This window comes from Salmo trutta, chromosome 21 (genome assembly GCF_901001165.1).
Source record: "Salmo trutta chromosome 21, fSalTru1.1, whole genome shotgun sequence".
Taxonomy (NCBI): domain Eukaryota; kingdom Metazoa; phylum Chordata; class Actinopteri; order Salmoniformes; family Salmonidae; genus Salmo; species Salmo trutta.
Genome location: NC_042977.1, coordinates 12,227,485 through 12,247,329, shown reverse-complemented (window position 1 = coordinate 12,247,329; position 19,845 = coordinate 12,227,485). Strand labels below are relative to the sequence as shown.

The 19,845-nt window shown below is 41.9% G+C and overlaps 1 protein-coding gene across 2 annotated transcripts in view; it reads right to left on the bottom strand.

The window, feature by feature from the left end:
* LOC115156695 (serine/threonine-protein kinase N2) overlaps positions 1–19,845 on the bottom strand; it is a 50,353-nt gene that overhangs the window by 6,547 nt on the left and 23,961 nt on the right. For both annotated transcript variants that reach the window (XM_029704275.1, XM_029704274.1), the window contains exons 3-13: positions 14,560–14,714; positions 11,082–11,211; positions 10,616–10,761; positions 9,961–10,174; positions 7,884–8,069; positions 6,067–6,176; positions 5,459–5,602; positions 5,160–5,235; positions 2,534–2,690; positions 601–739; positions 174–322 (exon numbers count right to left, since the gene is read on the bottom strand). In XM_029704275.1, the coding sequence (XP_029560135.1) occupies positions 174–322; positions 601–739; positions 2,534–2,690; positions 5,160–5,235; positions 5,459–5,602; positions 6,067–6,176; positions 7,884–8,069; positions 9,961–10,174; positions 10,616–10,761; positions 11,082–11,211; positions 14,560–14,714 (1,606 nt within the window). The remainder of the gene's footprint in view (positions 1–173; positions 323–600; positions 740–2,533; positions 2,691–5,159; positions 5,236–5,458; positions 5,603–6,066; positions 6,177–7,883; positions 8,070–9,960; positions 10,175–10,615; positions 10,762–11,081; positions 11,212–14,559; positions 14,715–19,845) is intronic.

Sequence of the window (19,845 nt, the reverse complement as noted above, 5' to 3'; positions counted from 1 at the left end):
GATATTCAGCCTATTTGAGAGGACCAGTTTTTAAGAGGCACAGAATCGCTGATCTTGATCACATACCGAGTAGTTATTTGGGATGCAAGGTGATCTGTAGATGAGTGATTCTGCGCAGTCCAACCGCAACGTAGTCGTTCTCCCAAGCGTGCACATTGTTAAGTGAGCCGTACCTTATCTCCGTGTCATTCTGTATGGCTGTGAGCTCCAGGTCTGGAGGCTGGATCTCCGGCTCTACTACGTTGTCTCGTCTGTCTAGGTCCGACGACTTCACCGCTATGCTGTTCCTCTTGTTCAAGAAGTCAAACGATGCCAGTGCATCCTGCAAAGACAGAGCACACTTCTTAGGAGGATGGGGGCAGTGGGGTTGTGTTCAGTATGGCAAACTGTAGTAAAATGTTTTGCAACGGAAAAATGTTCAGGTTCAGTACATCCCCCCCGTTTAGCGTTTGTATTGTTATTTTACTGAACACGACTCGGGTTTCCATTGACAGTTGTTTCATGTTTTAATTCACTTGAACTGGGATGAACATTACCATATGACTACATGTCACTACTTCCTCCAAATCGGGCATCTCCATGGTAACCCCATGTCCGTACCTGTACTTCCTCCTTGTCGGGCAGTTTGTTGTCCTGTGCCATTGGTTCTCTGATGCCAGCGGGTAAAGGGTAGTGCTTGGGTCCCGAGGTGGGCTCTTTGTCAAAGTCCAGCTTGGTCACCAACGGGTCACTAATGTCACTGGAAGGGAAGGTGCCACATCTTAATTACAGAGGAATACAGCGCCTTGCAAAATGATTCAGACCCCTTCACATAGTGGGATTAAAATGTATTTGTCATTTTTGTCAACAAATAACACAAAATACTTGAATGTAAAATTGGAAGAAATTTGAAATAGTCAATGCATAAGTATTTGGCTCCCTGAGCCAATACATGTTAGAACCACATTTAACATCGATTACAGCTGTGAGTCTTTTTGGGTAAGTCTATAAGAGCTTTGCACACCTAGATTGTACAATATTTGCCCATAATTCTTATCAAAATAGATTTTCAAGCAGATGTAAGTCCACTCAGGAACATTCACGGTCTCTTTTGGTAAGCAACTCCAGTGTAGATTTGGCCTTGTGTTGTAGGTTATTGTCCTGCTGAAAGATGAATTCCTCTCCTAGTCTCTGGTGTAAAGCAGACTGAAGCAGGTTTTCCTCTAGGATTTTGCCTGTGCTTAGCGCCATCCTGTTTCTTTTCATCCTGAAAAAGTCCCCAGTATTTGCCAATGTCAAGCATACCCATACCATGATGCAGCCACCACCAATGCTTGAAAATAGCAGTTACTCAGTGATGTGTTCTGTTTGCCCATAAATAAGGCTTTGCATTTAAGCCAAAAAGTGTATTCCTTTGCGGTGTTTTTGTTGCAGTATTACTTTAGTGGCTTATTGCATACAATACATGTTTTGGAATATTTTTATTGTGTATATTTGTATTCTTCTTTTCACTCTCTCATTTAGGTCCTTATTGTGGAGTCACTACAATGTTGTTGATCCTACATTTTCTTCCGTCACAGCCATTTAACTCTGTACCTGTTTTAAAATCACCAATGGCCTCATGGTAACATCCCTGAGCAGTTTCATTCCTGTCCTGCGGCTCAGTTCAGCAGGATCACTGTACCTTTGATGTGTCTGGGTGGTTTAATACATCATCCACAGCATAATTATTAACTTGACCATGCTTAAAGAGATATTCAATATCAGATTTGTTATTGTTACCCATCTACCAATCACTGCCCTTCTTTATGAGTCTTTTGAAAAGCTCCCTGGTCTTTGTGGTTTAATCTTTGCTTGAAATCCAATACTTTTTACATTGTAGTCATGGATATCATAAGGTGAATGCACCAATTTGTAAGTCGCTCTGGATAAGAGCGTCTGCTAAATGACGTAAATGTAAATGTATTTACCAGACGCTCTTATCCAGAACGACTTACAGTGGTGAGTTAATATATTTTCATACTGGTCCCCCGTGGGAATTGAACCCACAACCCTGGAGTTGCAAACACCATGCTCTGCCAACTGAGCCACACGAGTCAACCAACATTATTTCACACAGAGTGAGTCCACGTGTCTTATTATGTGATTTGTTAAGCCACATTTGACTCCTGAGCCAATTTTGGCTTGCCTAAACTAAGGAGCTGAATACTTATGCAACGACTATATTTAAGATGTGATTTAAAAAAATCTTAAATAAATAAATACATTCCGCTTTGACAAAGTATTTTGTGTAGATTGTAGACAACAAAAATGACAATTAAATGCATTTTAATCCCACTTTGTAACAAAATGTGAAGAAATCCAAGGGGTCTGAATACTTTCGCAAGGCATTGTATATGTCTGTATTACACACTGTTTGCATGTGGGATAAAGACATTAAGAAGGCATGTGACAGTGTGTGTGTGGCCCAGGTTGCCAAGTGCAGTCTGTTGGACCTATGTGCGTGTTTGTGTCTATGTATGTGTGTGTGTGTTCACGCCTGTTCTATATATACCTGGTGGGTGTTGGAGATCCTGGAAGACTGCTGGGCCCGATCTCAGGCACCTGTGGGCTGTAGGAGTTAGTGCTGACTGTAGGTATGGCCCTTCTGACCAGGCGGCCCCAGGTGGCGATGTTGATGTTCATCTGAGGAGCACGCAGGAACGTCTTCCCTGAGGAGGGAACGCAGGATAGGTAAGTGACACACTAACCTCAACGCCGGTCACAAAGCCGGACGGGGAACACTAATCATCACAACACCCCTACAGGGCATGACCTTATGACCCCTGGGTGACCATGGAGATCATCACCTCACCACAATTTGATTAACTATATTTAGTGTAAAATACCTAATTAAACCATCCAAAGTGGACAACGAAAACTGAAGACAACTGTTTGATTTCTCAGAGTAACGTGAAATGAATGTATATTTTCCATAAAAACATATAAAGTTTCTCTCTGTTTGGGCCAAGGTTATTATAGTAAACTAAACCTAATCATGATAAAAAAAAACTATTTAGTAATCTAATATAAAATAATGAACAAACCTGTTTGAAAAACTAAAACTATACTGAAACTATTACCTTCGACTCCAAAACTAACAAAAATAAAAACCATTATGAATTATGTTATGTTTTTGCCCTCGGCTTTGGCAAAAAATGCCAAAAAGGGGTTTCAAGCTAATGAATCTGGCAGGTAAATGCTGCCAGGAGATGGTGATGTTTCACTATCACTAGCTATCAAGGAAAAAAACTCTGCTAGGTAGCTAACTTGATTCTTCTTACATGTACTACTAAAGTTAAAAAGCATTGGATTGGTGTAAACCCCTACTGGTGTGAACATGGGCGAGAGAGAGCTTCTTTCCGCCACATTTTTTGCACCAGTCCCTGTGTTAGTCCTTCTAAATCCAAGTCACATTGAGATTGAATTTATCATTTCAACCTCACCTAACCTGTGACCTTGGCTACGTTCAGATGCCAAACATTCTCAAACATTGCAGATTGAAATGCCATGAATAAAGCTGATGTGATTCCCTATTCTACATATCAAAAATACATGTTTGTTCTACATAGGCTATTTCTATCGGAACGTTCCAAAACGTTGCGTTCTGCTGAGTGCACCCCTTATGAAAGTGACGTAATTTACCAGGAAGTAGCCTTGTAGTTTTTTTAAACTTTCGTAGGCTTTTTGAATAGTTTTCAAAAAGTGCAAAAACAGCCATTTTAATATCAATATAAAATCATTTCTGGGAAAGGACCTTAATTGTTTTCAATTAAAATGGTAAAAATAAGAAAAAATTGCTTCTTTACAAAGAGCAATTTCTCAAGAATTGCACACATTGTCGCACATTATTCCAACCGCAGAGTGTGGAAATAAAAAAATAAAATCTTGGTTTTTGACTGTACTGGACCGCTAATAAAAGGCATCTGGCAGAAGTAAATTCATCCACAACCATGAAAATAATTCGATATACAGTGCATTCGGAAAGTATTCAGACCCCTTGACTTTTTCCACATTGTTACGTTACAGCTTTATTCTAAAATGTATTAAATAGTTTTTTCCCCCCTCATCAATCTTCACACAATACCCCATAATGACAAAGCAAAAACTGGTTTTTAGATTTTTTGCAAATGTATAAAAAAAACATTTACATAAGTATTCAGACCCACACTGCTTCTTGACACGGAAGCCAGCCGCACCAATGTGACGGAGGAAACACCATACAACTGGCGACCAAAGTCAGCGTGCATGCGCCCAGCCCGCAACAAGGAGTCGCTCGAGAGACCGTGATGGGAAAAGGACATCCTGGCCGGCCAAAACCCTTCCGTAACCAGGACGACGCTGGGCCAATTGTGCGCCGCCTCATGGGTCTCCCGGTCACGGCCGGCTGCGACTCAGCCTGTTATTGAACCAGGGTCTGTAGTGATGCCTCTAGCACTGTGATGCAGTGCCTTAGACCACTGCGCCACTCGGGAGGCGAAAGGGTCTGAATACTTAGGTATATAAGTGATGTTTCTTATACATTTGCTAACATTTCTAAAAATCTGTTTTTGCTTTGTCATTATGGGCTATTGTGTGTAGATTGCTGAGGAAATTGTATTTAATCCATAGAATAAGGCTGTAACGTAATAAAATGTGGAAAAAGCCAAGGGGTCTGAATACTTTCCAACGGCACTGTACATCTTAAAATGACCGCGTTTTCACAAATGATGATATAATCATCAAGCCCATTCAACAGATTAGGGGACAGGAACCGGAAGTATGAAGACGTCACTTGCACATTGTATTACTGCCCCCTAGTTGGAAGATGTGACATCCCCAAAAAACTATACAACACAAATGCTTCCTAGCCTCCCAGGCATGCTTTCTGTCCCTAACACTAAATAACATAAAAACGAAATATAAATATATTTTTTATACAACTTTAACTAAATAGAAACAAGCAAATCAGGTCTGAAAACTAACTCAAATGAAAACAGAATTTAAAAGAAAAATAGAAAAAACAAATAGAAATAAAAACGAATATAAAAACAAAAATATAATAATCTTTGTGTGGACTTCCTATTGAATATCAAAGAAGATGTCTTCTACTTTGGGCCCAGTTATATATATTTTTTTTTCTTCAGAAAACAATGATTTACCTTGCTGCTTTGAGAATATCTTTTTTTGTCTCTGCAGTTTGGGTCGCCTCTCAATGACAGGGTTGAAAAATGTGACCTGAACAAAAAGCAATAGTTAGGCCTACCAAGTAAACAGTCTTCATCATAGGAGGGTATCGATAACTGGGTCATGTTCATTAGGGCAAGCAATGGAAAACATTTTAAACCGCTAGCACCGAAAACAAAGAGGAACATTTCTTAATTGTACAGGTCCAGAGGTAGTCCCTCCCTGTTTCAGTCTGCTCTGAACACAACCCTGGTGTAGTGTCAAAGTGGGCTACCTCTGCAAACAGGGTTCCCTGGGGCTCCAGGTAGAGACACATTCCGTGACGCTGGTTGTCCAGGAAGTCCTCCAGTCGCAGGAACTTGACGGCACAAAGCGAGCGCCAGTCTCTCCAGTACACCGAGATCTCCAGCTCACGAGACTGCAGGTCAAACAACGCACACAAGGTTAAGCACACACATATGCAAGCAGAGTTAAAAACCCATGCGACATGTTCATGGTGCAAATAGATCTGGGCAGACAAATACCATCAACGTCATTATAATGTGGCAGCGTGATTGAATTTAAACCTTTCTTCAACAATGTGCATTACTAGAAGGCAATTAGTTAACTCGTCTGGTGAACTGAGCAATGCATAAATAGTAGTCTCCGTAAAACATATTGTTGTTGAAAATACCCAAATTTAAATTGCGCTGCCAGATCAGGTTTTGCTATATTTTTCGCACAGATCTGCGCTCTTTTGCATCAAGAAAATTTGCCCATAGTAGTTAGCAAGCACAATAAGTGAAAAAACACACACACTAGGGTATTTAAAAAAGGCAAAAGTTTACCATCATTCACTAATCAAAAGAACACAAAAAAAGTATGTCTGTCTGTGTGTCATACCCTGTCTAGCTCCAGTGTAAACTTCTGATCCCATGACTGGTTACTGACAGGTCTCCAGCTGGTCTGTCCCACCACTGTGTTGTCCAACTTCAGCACAGCACTGATCTCACCTGGAGAGGAACACAAAGACGAAATACCATTTCCAGTCAAAAATCGACATATTACAGTATTGTTCATACATACATTGTTCAAATGACATGACATTTAAATTAACATGGTGTTCTTTCTTTAGGATAAACTACATAGAGTGCTGCGGCTCTGTATATTTATAGTTTTGCTCCAATCCATACTCTTAAGCTGAGGGGATGATGGCAGGGGAAAATCAGTCACTGGACAGGTTTAAGGTTTCTCTAATGTGTTTTTTTTTGTCAAGTATGCATATAGCTGCGTCGGAAATGGGCCCTGGTCAGAAATAGTGCACTATATATGGAATAGGTTCCATTTCAGAAGCAACAACACTGACTAAAAATATAAAACCCAACATACAATTTCAAAAACTCTACTGAGTCAGTTTATAGAAGGAAATCAGTCAATTTAAATACATGCATTAGGCCCTAATCTATGGCTGTTGATTGTGACCTGTGGAATGTTGTTCCCCTCCTCTTCAATGGCTGTGCGAAGTTGCTGGATATTGGCGGGAACAGGAACATGCTGTCGTACACGTTGATCCAGAACATCCCAAACATGCTCAATGAGGTGACATGTCTGGTGAGTATGCAGGCCATGGAAAAACTGGGACATTTTCAGCTTCCAGGAATTGTGTATGGGGCTCTGCATTATCATGCTGAAACATGAGATAAATGGCACGACAATGGGCCTCAGGATCTCATCACGGTATCTCTGTGTATTGAAATGGCCATCGATAAGGTGCAATTGGGTTCGTTGTCTGTAGCTCATGTCTGCCCATACCATAACCCCACCGCCACCATGGGGCACTCTGTTCACAATGTTCAGCAAACCGCTCACCCACTCAACGCCTTACACGCTGTCTGCCATCTGCCCGGTACAGTTAAAACCGGGATTCATCCATTCAGAGCACACTTCTCCAGGTGCCAGTGGCCATTGAAGGTGAGCATATGCCCACTAAAGTTGGTTACGTCGCCGAACTGCAGTCAGGTGAAGACCCTGGTGAGAACGACGAGCATGCAGATGAGCTTCCCTGAGACAGTTTCATCAGCTGTCCAGGTGGCTGGTCTCAGATGATCCCTCAGATGAAGAAACCAGATGAGGAGGTCCTGGGCTGGCGTGGTTACACGTGGTCTGCGGTTGTGAACCTGGTTGGCCATACTGCCAAATTCTCTAAAATTGCATTGGAGGCAGCTTATGGTAGAGAAATTAACATTCAATTCTCTGGCAACATTCCTGCAGTCAGCATACCAATTGCCTCCTCCCTAAAAACTTGAGGCATCTGTGGCATTGTGTTGTGTGACAAAATTGGACATTTTCAAGAGTGTCCTTTCATTGTCTACAGCACAATGTACACCTGTGTAATGATTACGCTGTTTAATCAGCTTCTTAATATGCCACACCTGTCAGGTGGATTGATCGTCTTGGCAAAGGAGAAATGCTCACTAACAGGGATGTAAACATATTTATTCACAACATTTTTGAGAAATACGCTTTTTGTGCGTATGGAACATTTAGGAGAGCTTATGAAACATGAGACCAACACTTAGCATTTTTGTTCAGTATATGTATAAATATTGTAACATTGTAAATCCCTGGATTTCAGATGGTGATAAAAAAAATAGATAAATGGATTCACTTATTGATCGAGGGCTGATAGTAGGAGAGACTGCTGGTGTTAGGAGACTCACAAGAAAGATCTTCACTCTTGGAGAGGTTCCGTGCACTGGCGCCTCGGTTGCGGTTCCCCCGGCTCATGAAGGAGGAGCGGGTCTCGCTGGGGCTCCAGCCAGGCAGTGGCACGGAACCGGCTTTTGAACGACCTGGAACATTCTCAAGCAGGTCCTGGCAGCCCATGAGCCTGACGTCTAATGTGCCTGGGGAAGACGAGAGATTTTGAGAGGATGGGCAAAGCACAGTACTACAGAAATACTGTCCGAGACCTACCAACTTATGGTCATTTTTTATGAGTACCACTTCAGCGAGGCAGCGGCACCCATGACGGCGTGCATGCGACACCCCCACTGCTCAAATCATAGACAAATACACCTTTTTTAACCTGATAATGATGTTAGCAGACTGCCTCAGTAGAAATGGTAGACTACAGACTTATGGGTACTTGGTAATTGGCTGCTTTTCAGTAGCTAACTAGAAACACGTTTTAAATGGACAAACAGGGCTCTGCCTAGGATTTTTTAACAAGGTGGTGCTGATGTTGGCCTAAGGTGAGGTAGGGGAAATGTCCGGATGGGGTTAGTCAAACCTTAAATTATATCAAACAATTTAGCCAACACAGAAGTCTTGTGTTTGAGCCTAAATTAAATTGAGGTGGTATCAATGACACTCACATTTTTTGGGGTTACATTTCAGGGTAATGATTATTCTAGTGAATAGGTGTCTTTATGTGGATAGTCTAGTGAAAATGTAAACTGGCTGCTGAAATTGTGTTTGGGGAGAAAATTCTAAATAATTCAATTACTGGATGCAATGTAGTAGTCTAGCTTACAGTAGGCTATTTGGAATATGAAACAACTGAACTAGGCCGATATGAGCTCCATCTCTGACCTCCTCCACCAAGTTAGGTCCGACTACTAGGCTGCCATTCATTCAACATGCCTTGTCATCATTGGTGAACTCACTACGATCACATCGTTAGCAGCCTACTGTTGACATACAACGACATCAATAGGACAGATTAAGAATGGATTCATTAACATAGGCCTACTAATCTTTAAACAGTCTAACATAACTTTCTGTGAAGGATGGTATTAGTGGAACAGCTCTCTCTGCCATGTCGGTTTCATCCACGCAGCAATGCGCACTGAACTACCTCACCATCGCGCGTTTCCTTGCTCATCAAGGCGCTTGCGCCTACTACCGTTGCGGCCATCAAAGGATGTGCGGGCAAGAAAGCGTTCTCGCTTAGTTGACTAAACAACGCTGCAGCTAACTACCTTCATTGTAATGACGCCTTAGTTGAGAAGCGAACTATGAAATAATACTGGTTATGTGCTTGACAATCACATACAACTTTGGAAAATGTATTTGGCAAACAGTTTGTTCTCCACTTTCCCTACCCTTTTTCCTCACACATCAGTGGTATCAACGGACGAAGTAGAGAGCTGCCAACCAGCTCAAGGGAGGAAAATAGTTCCAGAGACAGAAGAGGAATGAACTAACTTGACCAGACCCAGCTGTTATTGCATTAATGTCTATGGGAGAGCCACCCCCTTAAGTAAACAAGGCACATATTTTTTTCTCCAACAATAAACACCCTGAGTGAACTATCTTAATTTATCCACCATCCTTGATAGGACAACAACTACGGGGGTTGGTCCGGAGTGGAGAGTTAGAGATTTTTTTTCTCCTGGCCCAAGTCAAGTCCTCTGATTGGCTCAGCGCCAACTTCAAAACCACAATGTGCTAACTAGAAGCCTATTTTTGCCGATTTTATGGTTGTTTTTCGTACCAACGTGCTTTGACCTCAAATTGCGTGCATGGTACGCAAAATGCGTGCAGGTCGGCAGGTCTGCTGTCTTGATATATTGGTAACGACATACTTTTTTAAAGACTGAAATCCAGATGCCAGTATGTAAAACGCTAGAACTTGAACAAGTTTTTGCACAGATCTTCCATTGACATTAATACATGATTAACACTATCGTCAAATTAAGCACGCATATCCCAAGTTAACATTCAGCCCTAAATTCAGAGAGGTTTACAGCATGAAAATGGTGACCACTGCTGTGGGATATATCGGCCCGTTACCTGTGAGCGCGGCGGGCTTGGCCACGGTACTGTACTGGTTCTGGGTGGAGATGATGCTGGAGCGCGGGCTGAGGGCAGGCGAGGCCATAAGGGACAGCTCCTCCACTATGCTGCTGCTGCGAGGGTGGTTTTTGGGCAACTCGCTCAGCCTCTCCTCCAGGGAGTACTTGAGTAGGTCCAGCTTCTGACTGGACTCATTGAAGCGGGCCTGGGCCTGGGGAGAACAGCAAGGTTAAAGGTCAGAACAGGAAAATCTTCAGTAGGCACAAAATGGGTGAAAGCTCTGAAACGGTGCAGGTACTCATTTTTGTTTTCAGTAAAAAAAAAAAATGTGTTTGCTCCCATACTTGTTTTTACAGAGCATGATCCAGGAAAAACACGTTAACAAACAGAAAAGGTATTTTTAATCCTTGAGTTCATCCCAGACATTTGAAAGTGTTTGCTCCCATTTTGGGTATAAGTTTGTTGAGTAGTGAGTTGCCTAACAGTTTAGCAATAGCTTAGAATACCTTTTTTGGTCTAATTGTTCTTGGGGCCAGGGTAGGAGTGTTGACCTAGGATCAGTTTAGCCTTTAAGATCATAATTATATAGACGAGGGGGGGGGGGGGTGATCCGAGATCAGCACTCTTACTCAAGTATGGCTTTGGTCTGTACCTCTGAGTGTGCCCTCTTCTCTGTGACCTTGCCAGAGCCCAGGAGCTTCATGACATTCTTGGCGCCCTCGGCCACGGCTGACTCTATCCTGGCGTGGTGACACAGCTCCTCCACCCGTAGGTCCAACGGGCTGATGATGGGCTTGGCTGGAGAAAGAGGACCTCGTTAGAGTCTTATCAGCACGTTTTCGGCGATCAATTTCAGCAGAATCGCTCATCTTGATCACATAATGAATAGTTATTTCGGATGGAAGGCCATTTGTAGATCAGCAATTCTGCGTAGTTCGACTGCAATGTAGTTGTTCTCAAATACACACTGTGTGTGTGTCCATATGCGTCAAAGGGGATTACACAGGACAGGAGAGGCCACAGACTCAATGAGTCACAGGCAGGTGTGTGTGTGTGTGTGTGTGTGTGTGTGTGTGTGTGTGTGTGTGTGTGTGTGTGTGTGTGTGTGTGTGTCTCACCCATGACGTCATTGTTGTCAAAGCTCAACTCGCTGGCCTGGCTGCCTTTGAGGATCTGCATCCTGATGAACTCGATCTTTGTTTTGCTGTCCTGGAGCATCTGTTGAGCGGTCGCTAACAATTTCCGGTCCTGTTAGAAAAATTAAAACACACACTATCACTAATAGGTATACACATCTAGCATACAGACTAACTGTCCACATTTTATTTTACTATGCAAATCAGTTAAGAACAAATTCTTATTTTCAATGATGGCCAAGGAACAGTGAGTTAACTGCCTTGTTCAGGGGCAGAAAGACAGATTTGTACCTTGTCAGCTCGGGGATTTGATGTTGCAACCTTTCGGTTACTAGTCCAACGCTCTAACCACTAGGCTACGCTGCCACCCCTATCTAGCATACAGGCTAACTGTCCACATCTAGCATACAGGCTAACTGTCCACATCTAGCATACAGGCTAACTGTCCACATCTAGCATACAGGCTAACTGTCCACATCTAGCATACAGGCTAACTGTCCACATCTAGCATACAGGGTAACTGTACAGTGTGACGTTCATTAGTATCTGATTCAAACAGCTTCATGGGAAAACATGAATAAAACAACACAACACACCTGACCCAAATTCCACATCTACAAAAGTAGCCCATTTCTCTTCAAATCTCGACCTTAATTGGAGTAACATTTTTCAACGTGCGGATGGAAAAAGTTATTCACTGCAGATGAAAGTAGAATGTCATTGTGTTATCAGTGACCTTCGAAGCATGTACACACTGGCCCGTGGAGTAAACTAGTCGACTCCACCCAGAATTCCTCTGGCAGCGCATGCTATGCTATGCCGGTGTAGCGGGCAGGAAAGGCTTCCGTCTGACAGGCATTTCCTGGCTGACATCAGGCACTGCTATTTCCCACAGGATGGTGCCAATCTCTACAAGCGCTCCGGCAGGGGACCACTGACCGAGGGTCGTCAACATTCCACACCTTATTATACAGCGGTTAGCTCACACAGGGTCAGCTATGGCTGATTTTAGCACTGGGGTCACCAAAATTCTAAGCTTTAGGGATGGGGAACTTTGAGGGCCACAACAAAAACATCTCAAATCATGAGGGGCCGCAGTGGCTTGCGGGTCTGCGTACCCACATCCATACCCACACAAACAGTCAGAGCCTGCCCTAGCCTTTTGAGGGCCCTAATTGAAAATAAAGTTTTAAAGTTAATTTCCTGCAATTCTACACATTTTGCCATGGACATAGAGAAAATGTTGCTGTTTTAAAGCAACTTTGCTGCAATTCTACACATTTTCCCATGTGGCGGAGAGAGGATTTTGCATTTCCTGTAATTCTGACATAGGTTAGAGAGCTGGCTAGACTAATTTAGCGATCAAAAATGTTTTAGCTGACATGGGCCAACTGAGTGACTGTCAGTGACACATAACCAGAGAAACTGCTGATGCACAACCAAATTTCGAAAAATGCACCTTGTCTATTGTACGATTCTAAATCTCTCAACTGCAAGTTGAGACTCGGACTGAGTACTTATTTTTTTTATACAATGTTTTGGGGGGAAATTGATCGGCAGGCCTACAAAAGGGGGTGGCCCGCGGGCCCAGTGGCATCATTAGACCTGGGCTTCCAGGTCTAATATGAGTTTCCATAACCACACACCACTTGCGCTTTGCAGTATAAAAATATATACTGACATTTTAATGATAAAAAAAAAAATCTATATACTGCGCTAAGCAGTAGGCACCGCAAGAAGCCCCTGGAGTGACGTAGTGCCTGGTCGAGATATCCCAACGCAGTGGACCGCTCACGTCCCTTGACCCCTTTTCCCACCCTTACAGCACCGGTTAGATGTCACTGTCATCACTCAGCAAACCGCTTGTCACTCAGTCAGAATCTGGATATTCTGAACTACTTCCGAGTGGCAAAAAAAAGGTTGGGGCAGCAGTGAATGAGGTAGAGAGGGCAGAACAACCAGAAAGTCAAAGTACAGCAGCAGAGTTAGCCACGGGTTTGTGCAGGGTTGGTGGTAACTAACTAGGTAGTCTCCCTCAGCATAAGGGTTGGCTACATAAATAAATATATGTGTGAGAGAGAGAGAGAATACAAAGCGTTATGTTTGGGGCAAACACAACATGTCACTGAGTACTACTCTTTATATTTTTAAGGATTTGGTGGCTGCATCATGTTATGTTTTTTTTAGGTTAACAAGAAACCAAATAGAGCTAAGGACAGGCAGTCTGCTTTCCAACAGACACTGGGAGACAAATTCCCCTTTCAGCAAGAGAATAACCTAAAACACATTCCTGGGTGGCTTAGTTACAGTTTTGACAAAAATTGTCTTGAAAATCTATGGCAAGATTTGAAAAAGAATGTCTAGCAATGATCAACTTGACAGAAATTGACAATTTTTTGAGGATAAACGGGAAAATATTGTACAATCCAGGTGTGCAAAGTTCTGAGAGTCTTACCCAGGAAGACTCGCAGCTGTAATCGCTGCCAAAGTGATTCGAACATTTGTTTTATTTTTTTTTAAATCTTTATTTTAACAGGGAAAACAGACTGAGACCTGGATCTCTTTTACGGCTGTGCCCTGTGTAAACATGTTGACATGTACAGTTTTAGGCATACAGACAAGAACATTTCAAACATACAACAAAGACACAATTCAAAAGAAACAATTCAACAGAAACAATCACAGACAACATCATATTGATCCTCCATAACATTTTTGAAATGGGCAAGGGACCAACATGTATTGGCTCAGGGGGGTTGAATACTTATCTAAACCAAGATAGTGTTATATTTTCCATTATTACAAAAAATATATAATTTCTTCCCCTTTGACAGAGTATTTGGTGTACATCGTTGACAAAAATGTCAATTAAATTCCACTTTGTAACATAACAAAATGTGGAAAAAGTCAAGGGGTGTGAACACATTCTGAAGGCACTGTATCTGGCATAAACACTCTGAACTGACATTCTATTTGTAGGACGCGTAGGGATGCATTCTGTGCTCAGTCATTCATTTCAAGAGAGGAAGTAGTGATTACACAGGGAAACAATCTGTTCGCGCCTCTCTTTTATAGCTCAATGGGTGATACACTCTTCGTCAGACCTCCACACCCCAAAGTTTTTTGTTTACAGACCTACACAATGGCCTATTTTGGGATCAAAATGGCAAACATCGCTGAAAAGTGACGAGATTGCATTCCTGCATATTTAGAATGGTGGTAGCTGAGCTCAACATTTTGAATAATGGCTTTTGTGGTCTCTTAAGCTTTGGAAAAACCCTACCTGATTATTTACAAGAATGGTCAAGTGAACAAGAGACTGCAGGGAGGGACTACCTGGACTTGACCAATAAGACACACTCATTTAAAAAAAAAAAAAAGTTGAGAGCCCTAATGAACATGTCCCCTGAGTTCCCTACTGAAAATGACTTTATGAAAGTCAAAAGGTTAGAGGTCGTACCTTGGAGGAGCCATTGGAGTACATCTGGATCATGTTCTCTGCCCCCTGCTTGACCTTTAGCTCAATGTCGTTCTGCTTCTTCAGGGCGGCCAAGCGGCTGCTGCTGGTGCAAATCCTTATCTCGCTGGCCGGGGTGTCCGGGGTCAAAGGGCACTCTAAAAACAAGGTAGAAGATCAGAAGGGAAGATATGAAGCTGGGCTATTAAAACTTTAAAAAGTGATTCTCCGATACTTTTAGCAAGGGATGTACGACATATCGGTGAACATATCGGAATCGGACGATATTAGCTAAAAATGCCAACATCGGTATCGGCCCGATGTCTCGTTTAATGCCGATGTGAAAAACCGATGTCAAAGCTGACATGCATACCTATATAACGTAGGTACATGACGTAATGACGCCATGTAAAATTTGCCGCTACACGTGCAACACAGCATTCCTAACCTAGCCCACAATGTCTGCTGTGTGGATTGAGCAGCCAACAAGTCGAGCAGTCATTTGAAAGAGTAAGAAACTTTCAGATAATGGAATTCATTGCCCTTGACAATCAACCGTTCTCTGTCGTGGGTCATGTTGGCTTTCGCGATTGGTCGAGCACTGGTACACACTAACGTTACCAAGTGCGCTATCGATCAGATGTTGTCCTACCAGAGTTACACAGTAATAGCATCCCTGCTATTAGCTTCACAACATACTATGGAACACCGTTTGGGTCTTTGCGTGTCAAAAAAGATGCATGTCAAATAACACTATTTGACATGTTAAATAAGCTTTTAATTTTACATGTCAAATAACCCAGTTCTATTAGAACGTTGTGCTTTCTGAATTTGCACATGCAAGCCACGTGCCACCACTACTATCAGTAGCACTGTCAAAGCTGTACAAAAAAGTCTGCAAACAAGCAAACACCGGCCACGAACTATATGTTTACAATACCGCGTTGGTAATAAAGCATTATTTGTTCGACCGCAACTTCTGGGGTAGCTAGCTAGCTTTAGCTTGGTCCCTAGCTAGCACCAACCAGCCTGAAAACAAAAACCAGTAGAAACTGCTGTAATTTTCACTATTCTTAGCAATGATTTAGGAATCCTTGTAAGTAAGTATTAGCTAGGTTGCTTCTATATCAAGGCCATCAGACTGTTAAACAGCCATCACTAACATTGAGTGGCTGCTGCCAACATACTGACTCAACTCCAGCCACTTTAATAATGGAAAAATTTATGTAATCAATTTATCACTAGCCACTTTATATAATGTTTACATACATTACTCATCCCATATGTATATATATATTGTACGCTATACCATCTACTGCATCTTGCCATAATTAAATGTATCAATAGCCACTTTAAACAATGCCACTTCATATAATGTTTTCATACCCTACATTACTCATCTAATATGTATATACTGTACTCTATAACATCTACTGCATCTTGCCATCTTAATGTAATGTATCACTAGCCACTTTAAACAATGCCGCTTTATATGTTTCATACCCTACATTACTCATCTCATATGTATATACTGTACTCTATACCATCTACTGCACCTTGCCATCTTGATGCAATTAAATGTATCACTAGCCACTTTAAACAATGCCACTTTATATAATGTTTACATGCCCTACATTACTCATCTCATATGTATATACTGTATTCTATACAATCTATTACATCTTGCCATCTTGATGTAATGTATCACTAGCCACTTTAAACAATGCCACTTTATATAATGTTTACATGCCCTACATTACTCATCTCATATGTATATACTGTACTCTATACCATCTACTGCATCTTGCCTATGCCGTTCGGCCATCACTCATTTATATATTTTTATGTACATATTCGTATTCATTCCTTTACACTTGTGTGTATAAGGTAGTTGTTGTGGAATTGTTAGGTTATATTACTTGTTAGATATTACTGCATGGTCGGAACTAGAAGCACAAGCATTTCGCTACACTTGCATTAACATCTGCTAACCATCTGTATGTGACAAATAAATTTGATTTGACTTGACTTGTTGTTTGTCTATTGAAATTGAACTTCAGTTCATGAAAATAAATAGCTAGCCAGCTACTTAACCCTGTTGCCCAAAGCTAAAGTTATAAGCAGCCAGCTAGCTTCATCTGGCTAGTGAGGCTCGACCTAACCGGGCTATGTGTTGTGAAGTTAGCCACAATAAGGATTAGGCACAATAGTGGAATTTGCAGTTTGCCTTCAAAATAAAAGTACCTCTTTGGAAGTGATGCAGAAGGTTACAATTGTTGGAATCATGCCATATTTAGACTAGATAATGTTAACCTGTTATGGCTAGGGGGCAGTATTTTCACGGCCGGATAAAAAACGTACCAGATTTAATCTGATTATTACTCCTGCCCAGAAACTAGAATATGCATATAATTATTAGCTTTGGATAGAAAACACTCCAAAGTTTCTAAAACTGTTTGAATGGTGTCTGTGAGTATAACAGAACTCATTTGGCAGGCCAAAACATGAGAAGATTATGTACAGGAAGTACCCTGTCTGACCATTTCTTGCCCTTCTTGATTATCTCTATCCATTACAGTGGATCTCTGCTGTTACGTGACACTTCCTACGGCTCCCATGGGATCTCAGAAGGCGGCAAAAAGCTGAATCGTGGCTTTGCAGGCACTGGCTGAAAAAAAGTAGCGCGTTTGGATAGTGGCCAGTCACAGTACTATGAAACTCAGGCTCGTGCACGAGGGGATAGCATGCTTTTATTTTCTCTCTCTTTGTACGTATACACTCTTTGCCGGTCAGAATATTTATCGCTTTTTTACGAGAAAAGTGGCATAAAAATTGATTTTAAACAGCGGTTGACATGCTTCGAAGTACGGTAATGGAATATTTGAAATCATTTGTCACGAAATGCGCCATGCTCGTGACCCTTATTTACACTTCGGATAGTGTCTTGAACGCACGAACAAAACGCCGCTATTTGGATTTAACAATGGAGTATTTTGAACCAAACCAACATTTGTTATTGAAGTAGCAGTCCTGGGAGTGCATTCTGACGAAGAACACCAAAGGTAATCAAACTTTTCTAATAGTAAATCGGAGTTTGGTCAGGGCTAAACTTGGTCGGTGTCTAAATGGCTAGCCGTGATGGCTGGGCTATCTACTGAGAATATTGCAAAATGTGCTTTCACCGAAAAGCTATTTTAAAATCGGACATATCGAGTGCATAGAGGAGTTCTGTATCTATAATTCTTAAAATAATTGTTATGTTTTTTGTGAACGTTTATCGTGAGTAATTTAGTAAATTCACCGGATGTTTGCGGGGGGTATGCTAGTTCTGAACGTCACATGCTAATGTAAAAAAGCTGGTTTTTGATATAAATATGAACTTGATTGAACAAAACATGCATGCATTGTATAACATAATGTCCTAGGGTTATCATCTGATGAAGATCATCAAAGGTTAGTGCTGCATTTAGCTGTGGTTTCGTTTTTTGTGACATTATATGCTAGCTTGAAAAATGGGTGTCTGATTATTTCTGGCTGGGTACTCTGCTGACATAATCTAATGTTTTGCTTTCGCTGTAAAGCCTTTTTGAAATCGGACAGTGTGGTTAGATTAACGAGAGTCTTGTCTTTAAAATGCTGTAAAATAGTCATATGTTTGAAAAAGTGAAGTTTTCGGATTTTAGAGGAGTTTGTATTTCGCGCCACGCCCATCATTGGATATTGGAGCAGGTGTTCCGCTAGCGGAACGTCTAGATGTAAGAGGTTTTAAACAAGGTTGGAATGTGAAGAAATGAAATGGGGCATCAGTCTACTCGGTGACACCCACAGAACACAACTGAAGAGTTAACCTCTTACATCTTCACCATTCCGCATTTATACAGTTTGCTCGAGAGTGGCGGTTCCGGCAGGCTGGCACGCTCCCTGATCACACTCTGGGGCGGTGATTACTCACTGTGCAAAGTCATGGAAAACAACTCTTATAACTTCTCAAATCACATCCCTCTCCTAACAAAAACACTTTCATAATCTTTCATTTTACATGCACAAGGCATCGTAAAATATATGCAGTGGGTATACTTTCCAAGTTACAGTATTTACTGCATACATTTTTTTATGACGTCACAAAATAAACAAAATTACATTAGTGTTCTATAGATCGCCTCTGACCATTCCCCACGTTCTCTGTTAGAAATATTGTTCCAGTATCTGCTTTTGAATGTGTTAAGAGTTTCAGCAGGAAAAAGGTCTGTTGAGACAAAGCACATTCCTTTGGTGAATTTGGAGAGCGCAGGCACCAAGTGTCACCACTCCGGCCCCCAACGACTGGAGTTACCCATCCCTAATATGAGGAAGTGACAAAATGACTTAAAGCATTGGGATTTGTTTCGAACTGTACAGAAGTTAGGGGAACCCGCCATGGCAGTCTCCGGAGTAAAACAAGCGTGAACTAGCTGAAAACTACATGTGACGGTACTGTACATGCAAATACGACATGCCTGTTTATGGTATGACTGAGAGGCCCTTTTTGCTCAATGCCCCCGATGTCTCTCAGGGTGTTTTGCCACAGTTGTGAGAGCAGTTAAAGTCGGGGTCTTGTTCATTAGGCACAAAACAGAAGAAAATTGCTACGGAAAATGAAGCGTTTCGTGCTGGACGACTTCAAGTAGTCCCGCCGTGTTTTTGTCAGTGTTTTGCTACGGTGAACCCAAATGAACACCACCCAGGAGCTCCATGCTCTCCTCCTGCCCAAGGAGCTGTTGGGTCTCCAGCTGTGTGTGCAACCCACTCACTCACAAAAACAAAAGTGTATAACTTCAGTCAAGCTGCGGTGCTAAGGCATGAGCTCACTGCTTTTCGTGCCTGGGCTCGAATGGCTGCTGAGCTGAACACCTCCTCTATACCCCGAAGAGAACCGAGTGAACACTGCTTCATCATACACGTGGGAAAATAAACCTGACTGCCTGACTGGCTTTTCCTGGCTCGTGACAGTTTGAGGGCTAAATTTCATTTTTCTGGTAAAATTTAAAAATGAGCAATAACAGGTCCAATTAAAAGCTTAGAAAGTGGAATTGACTTGACCCCATAGCATCACATCCCCCCTGCAACGCTACATTGAAATGGCACCACAGCTGACAAGCTCTAGGCCTATACCCAGTCAACAGCACTAACCAGTTAGCATTCAATTATCACACAACACCTTAATGAGAAGAGCATCCTGTTAAACATTGAGGTCTCTGCAGAATCTTTATAACGCCTCAGGGGTCGCAGATTCATTCAAACACAGCCTGA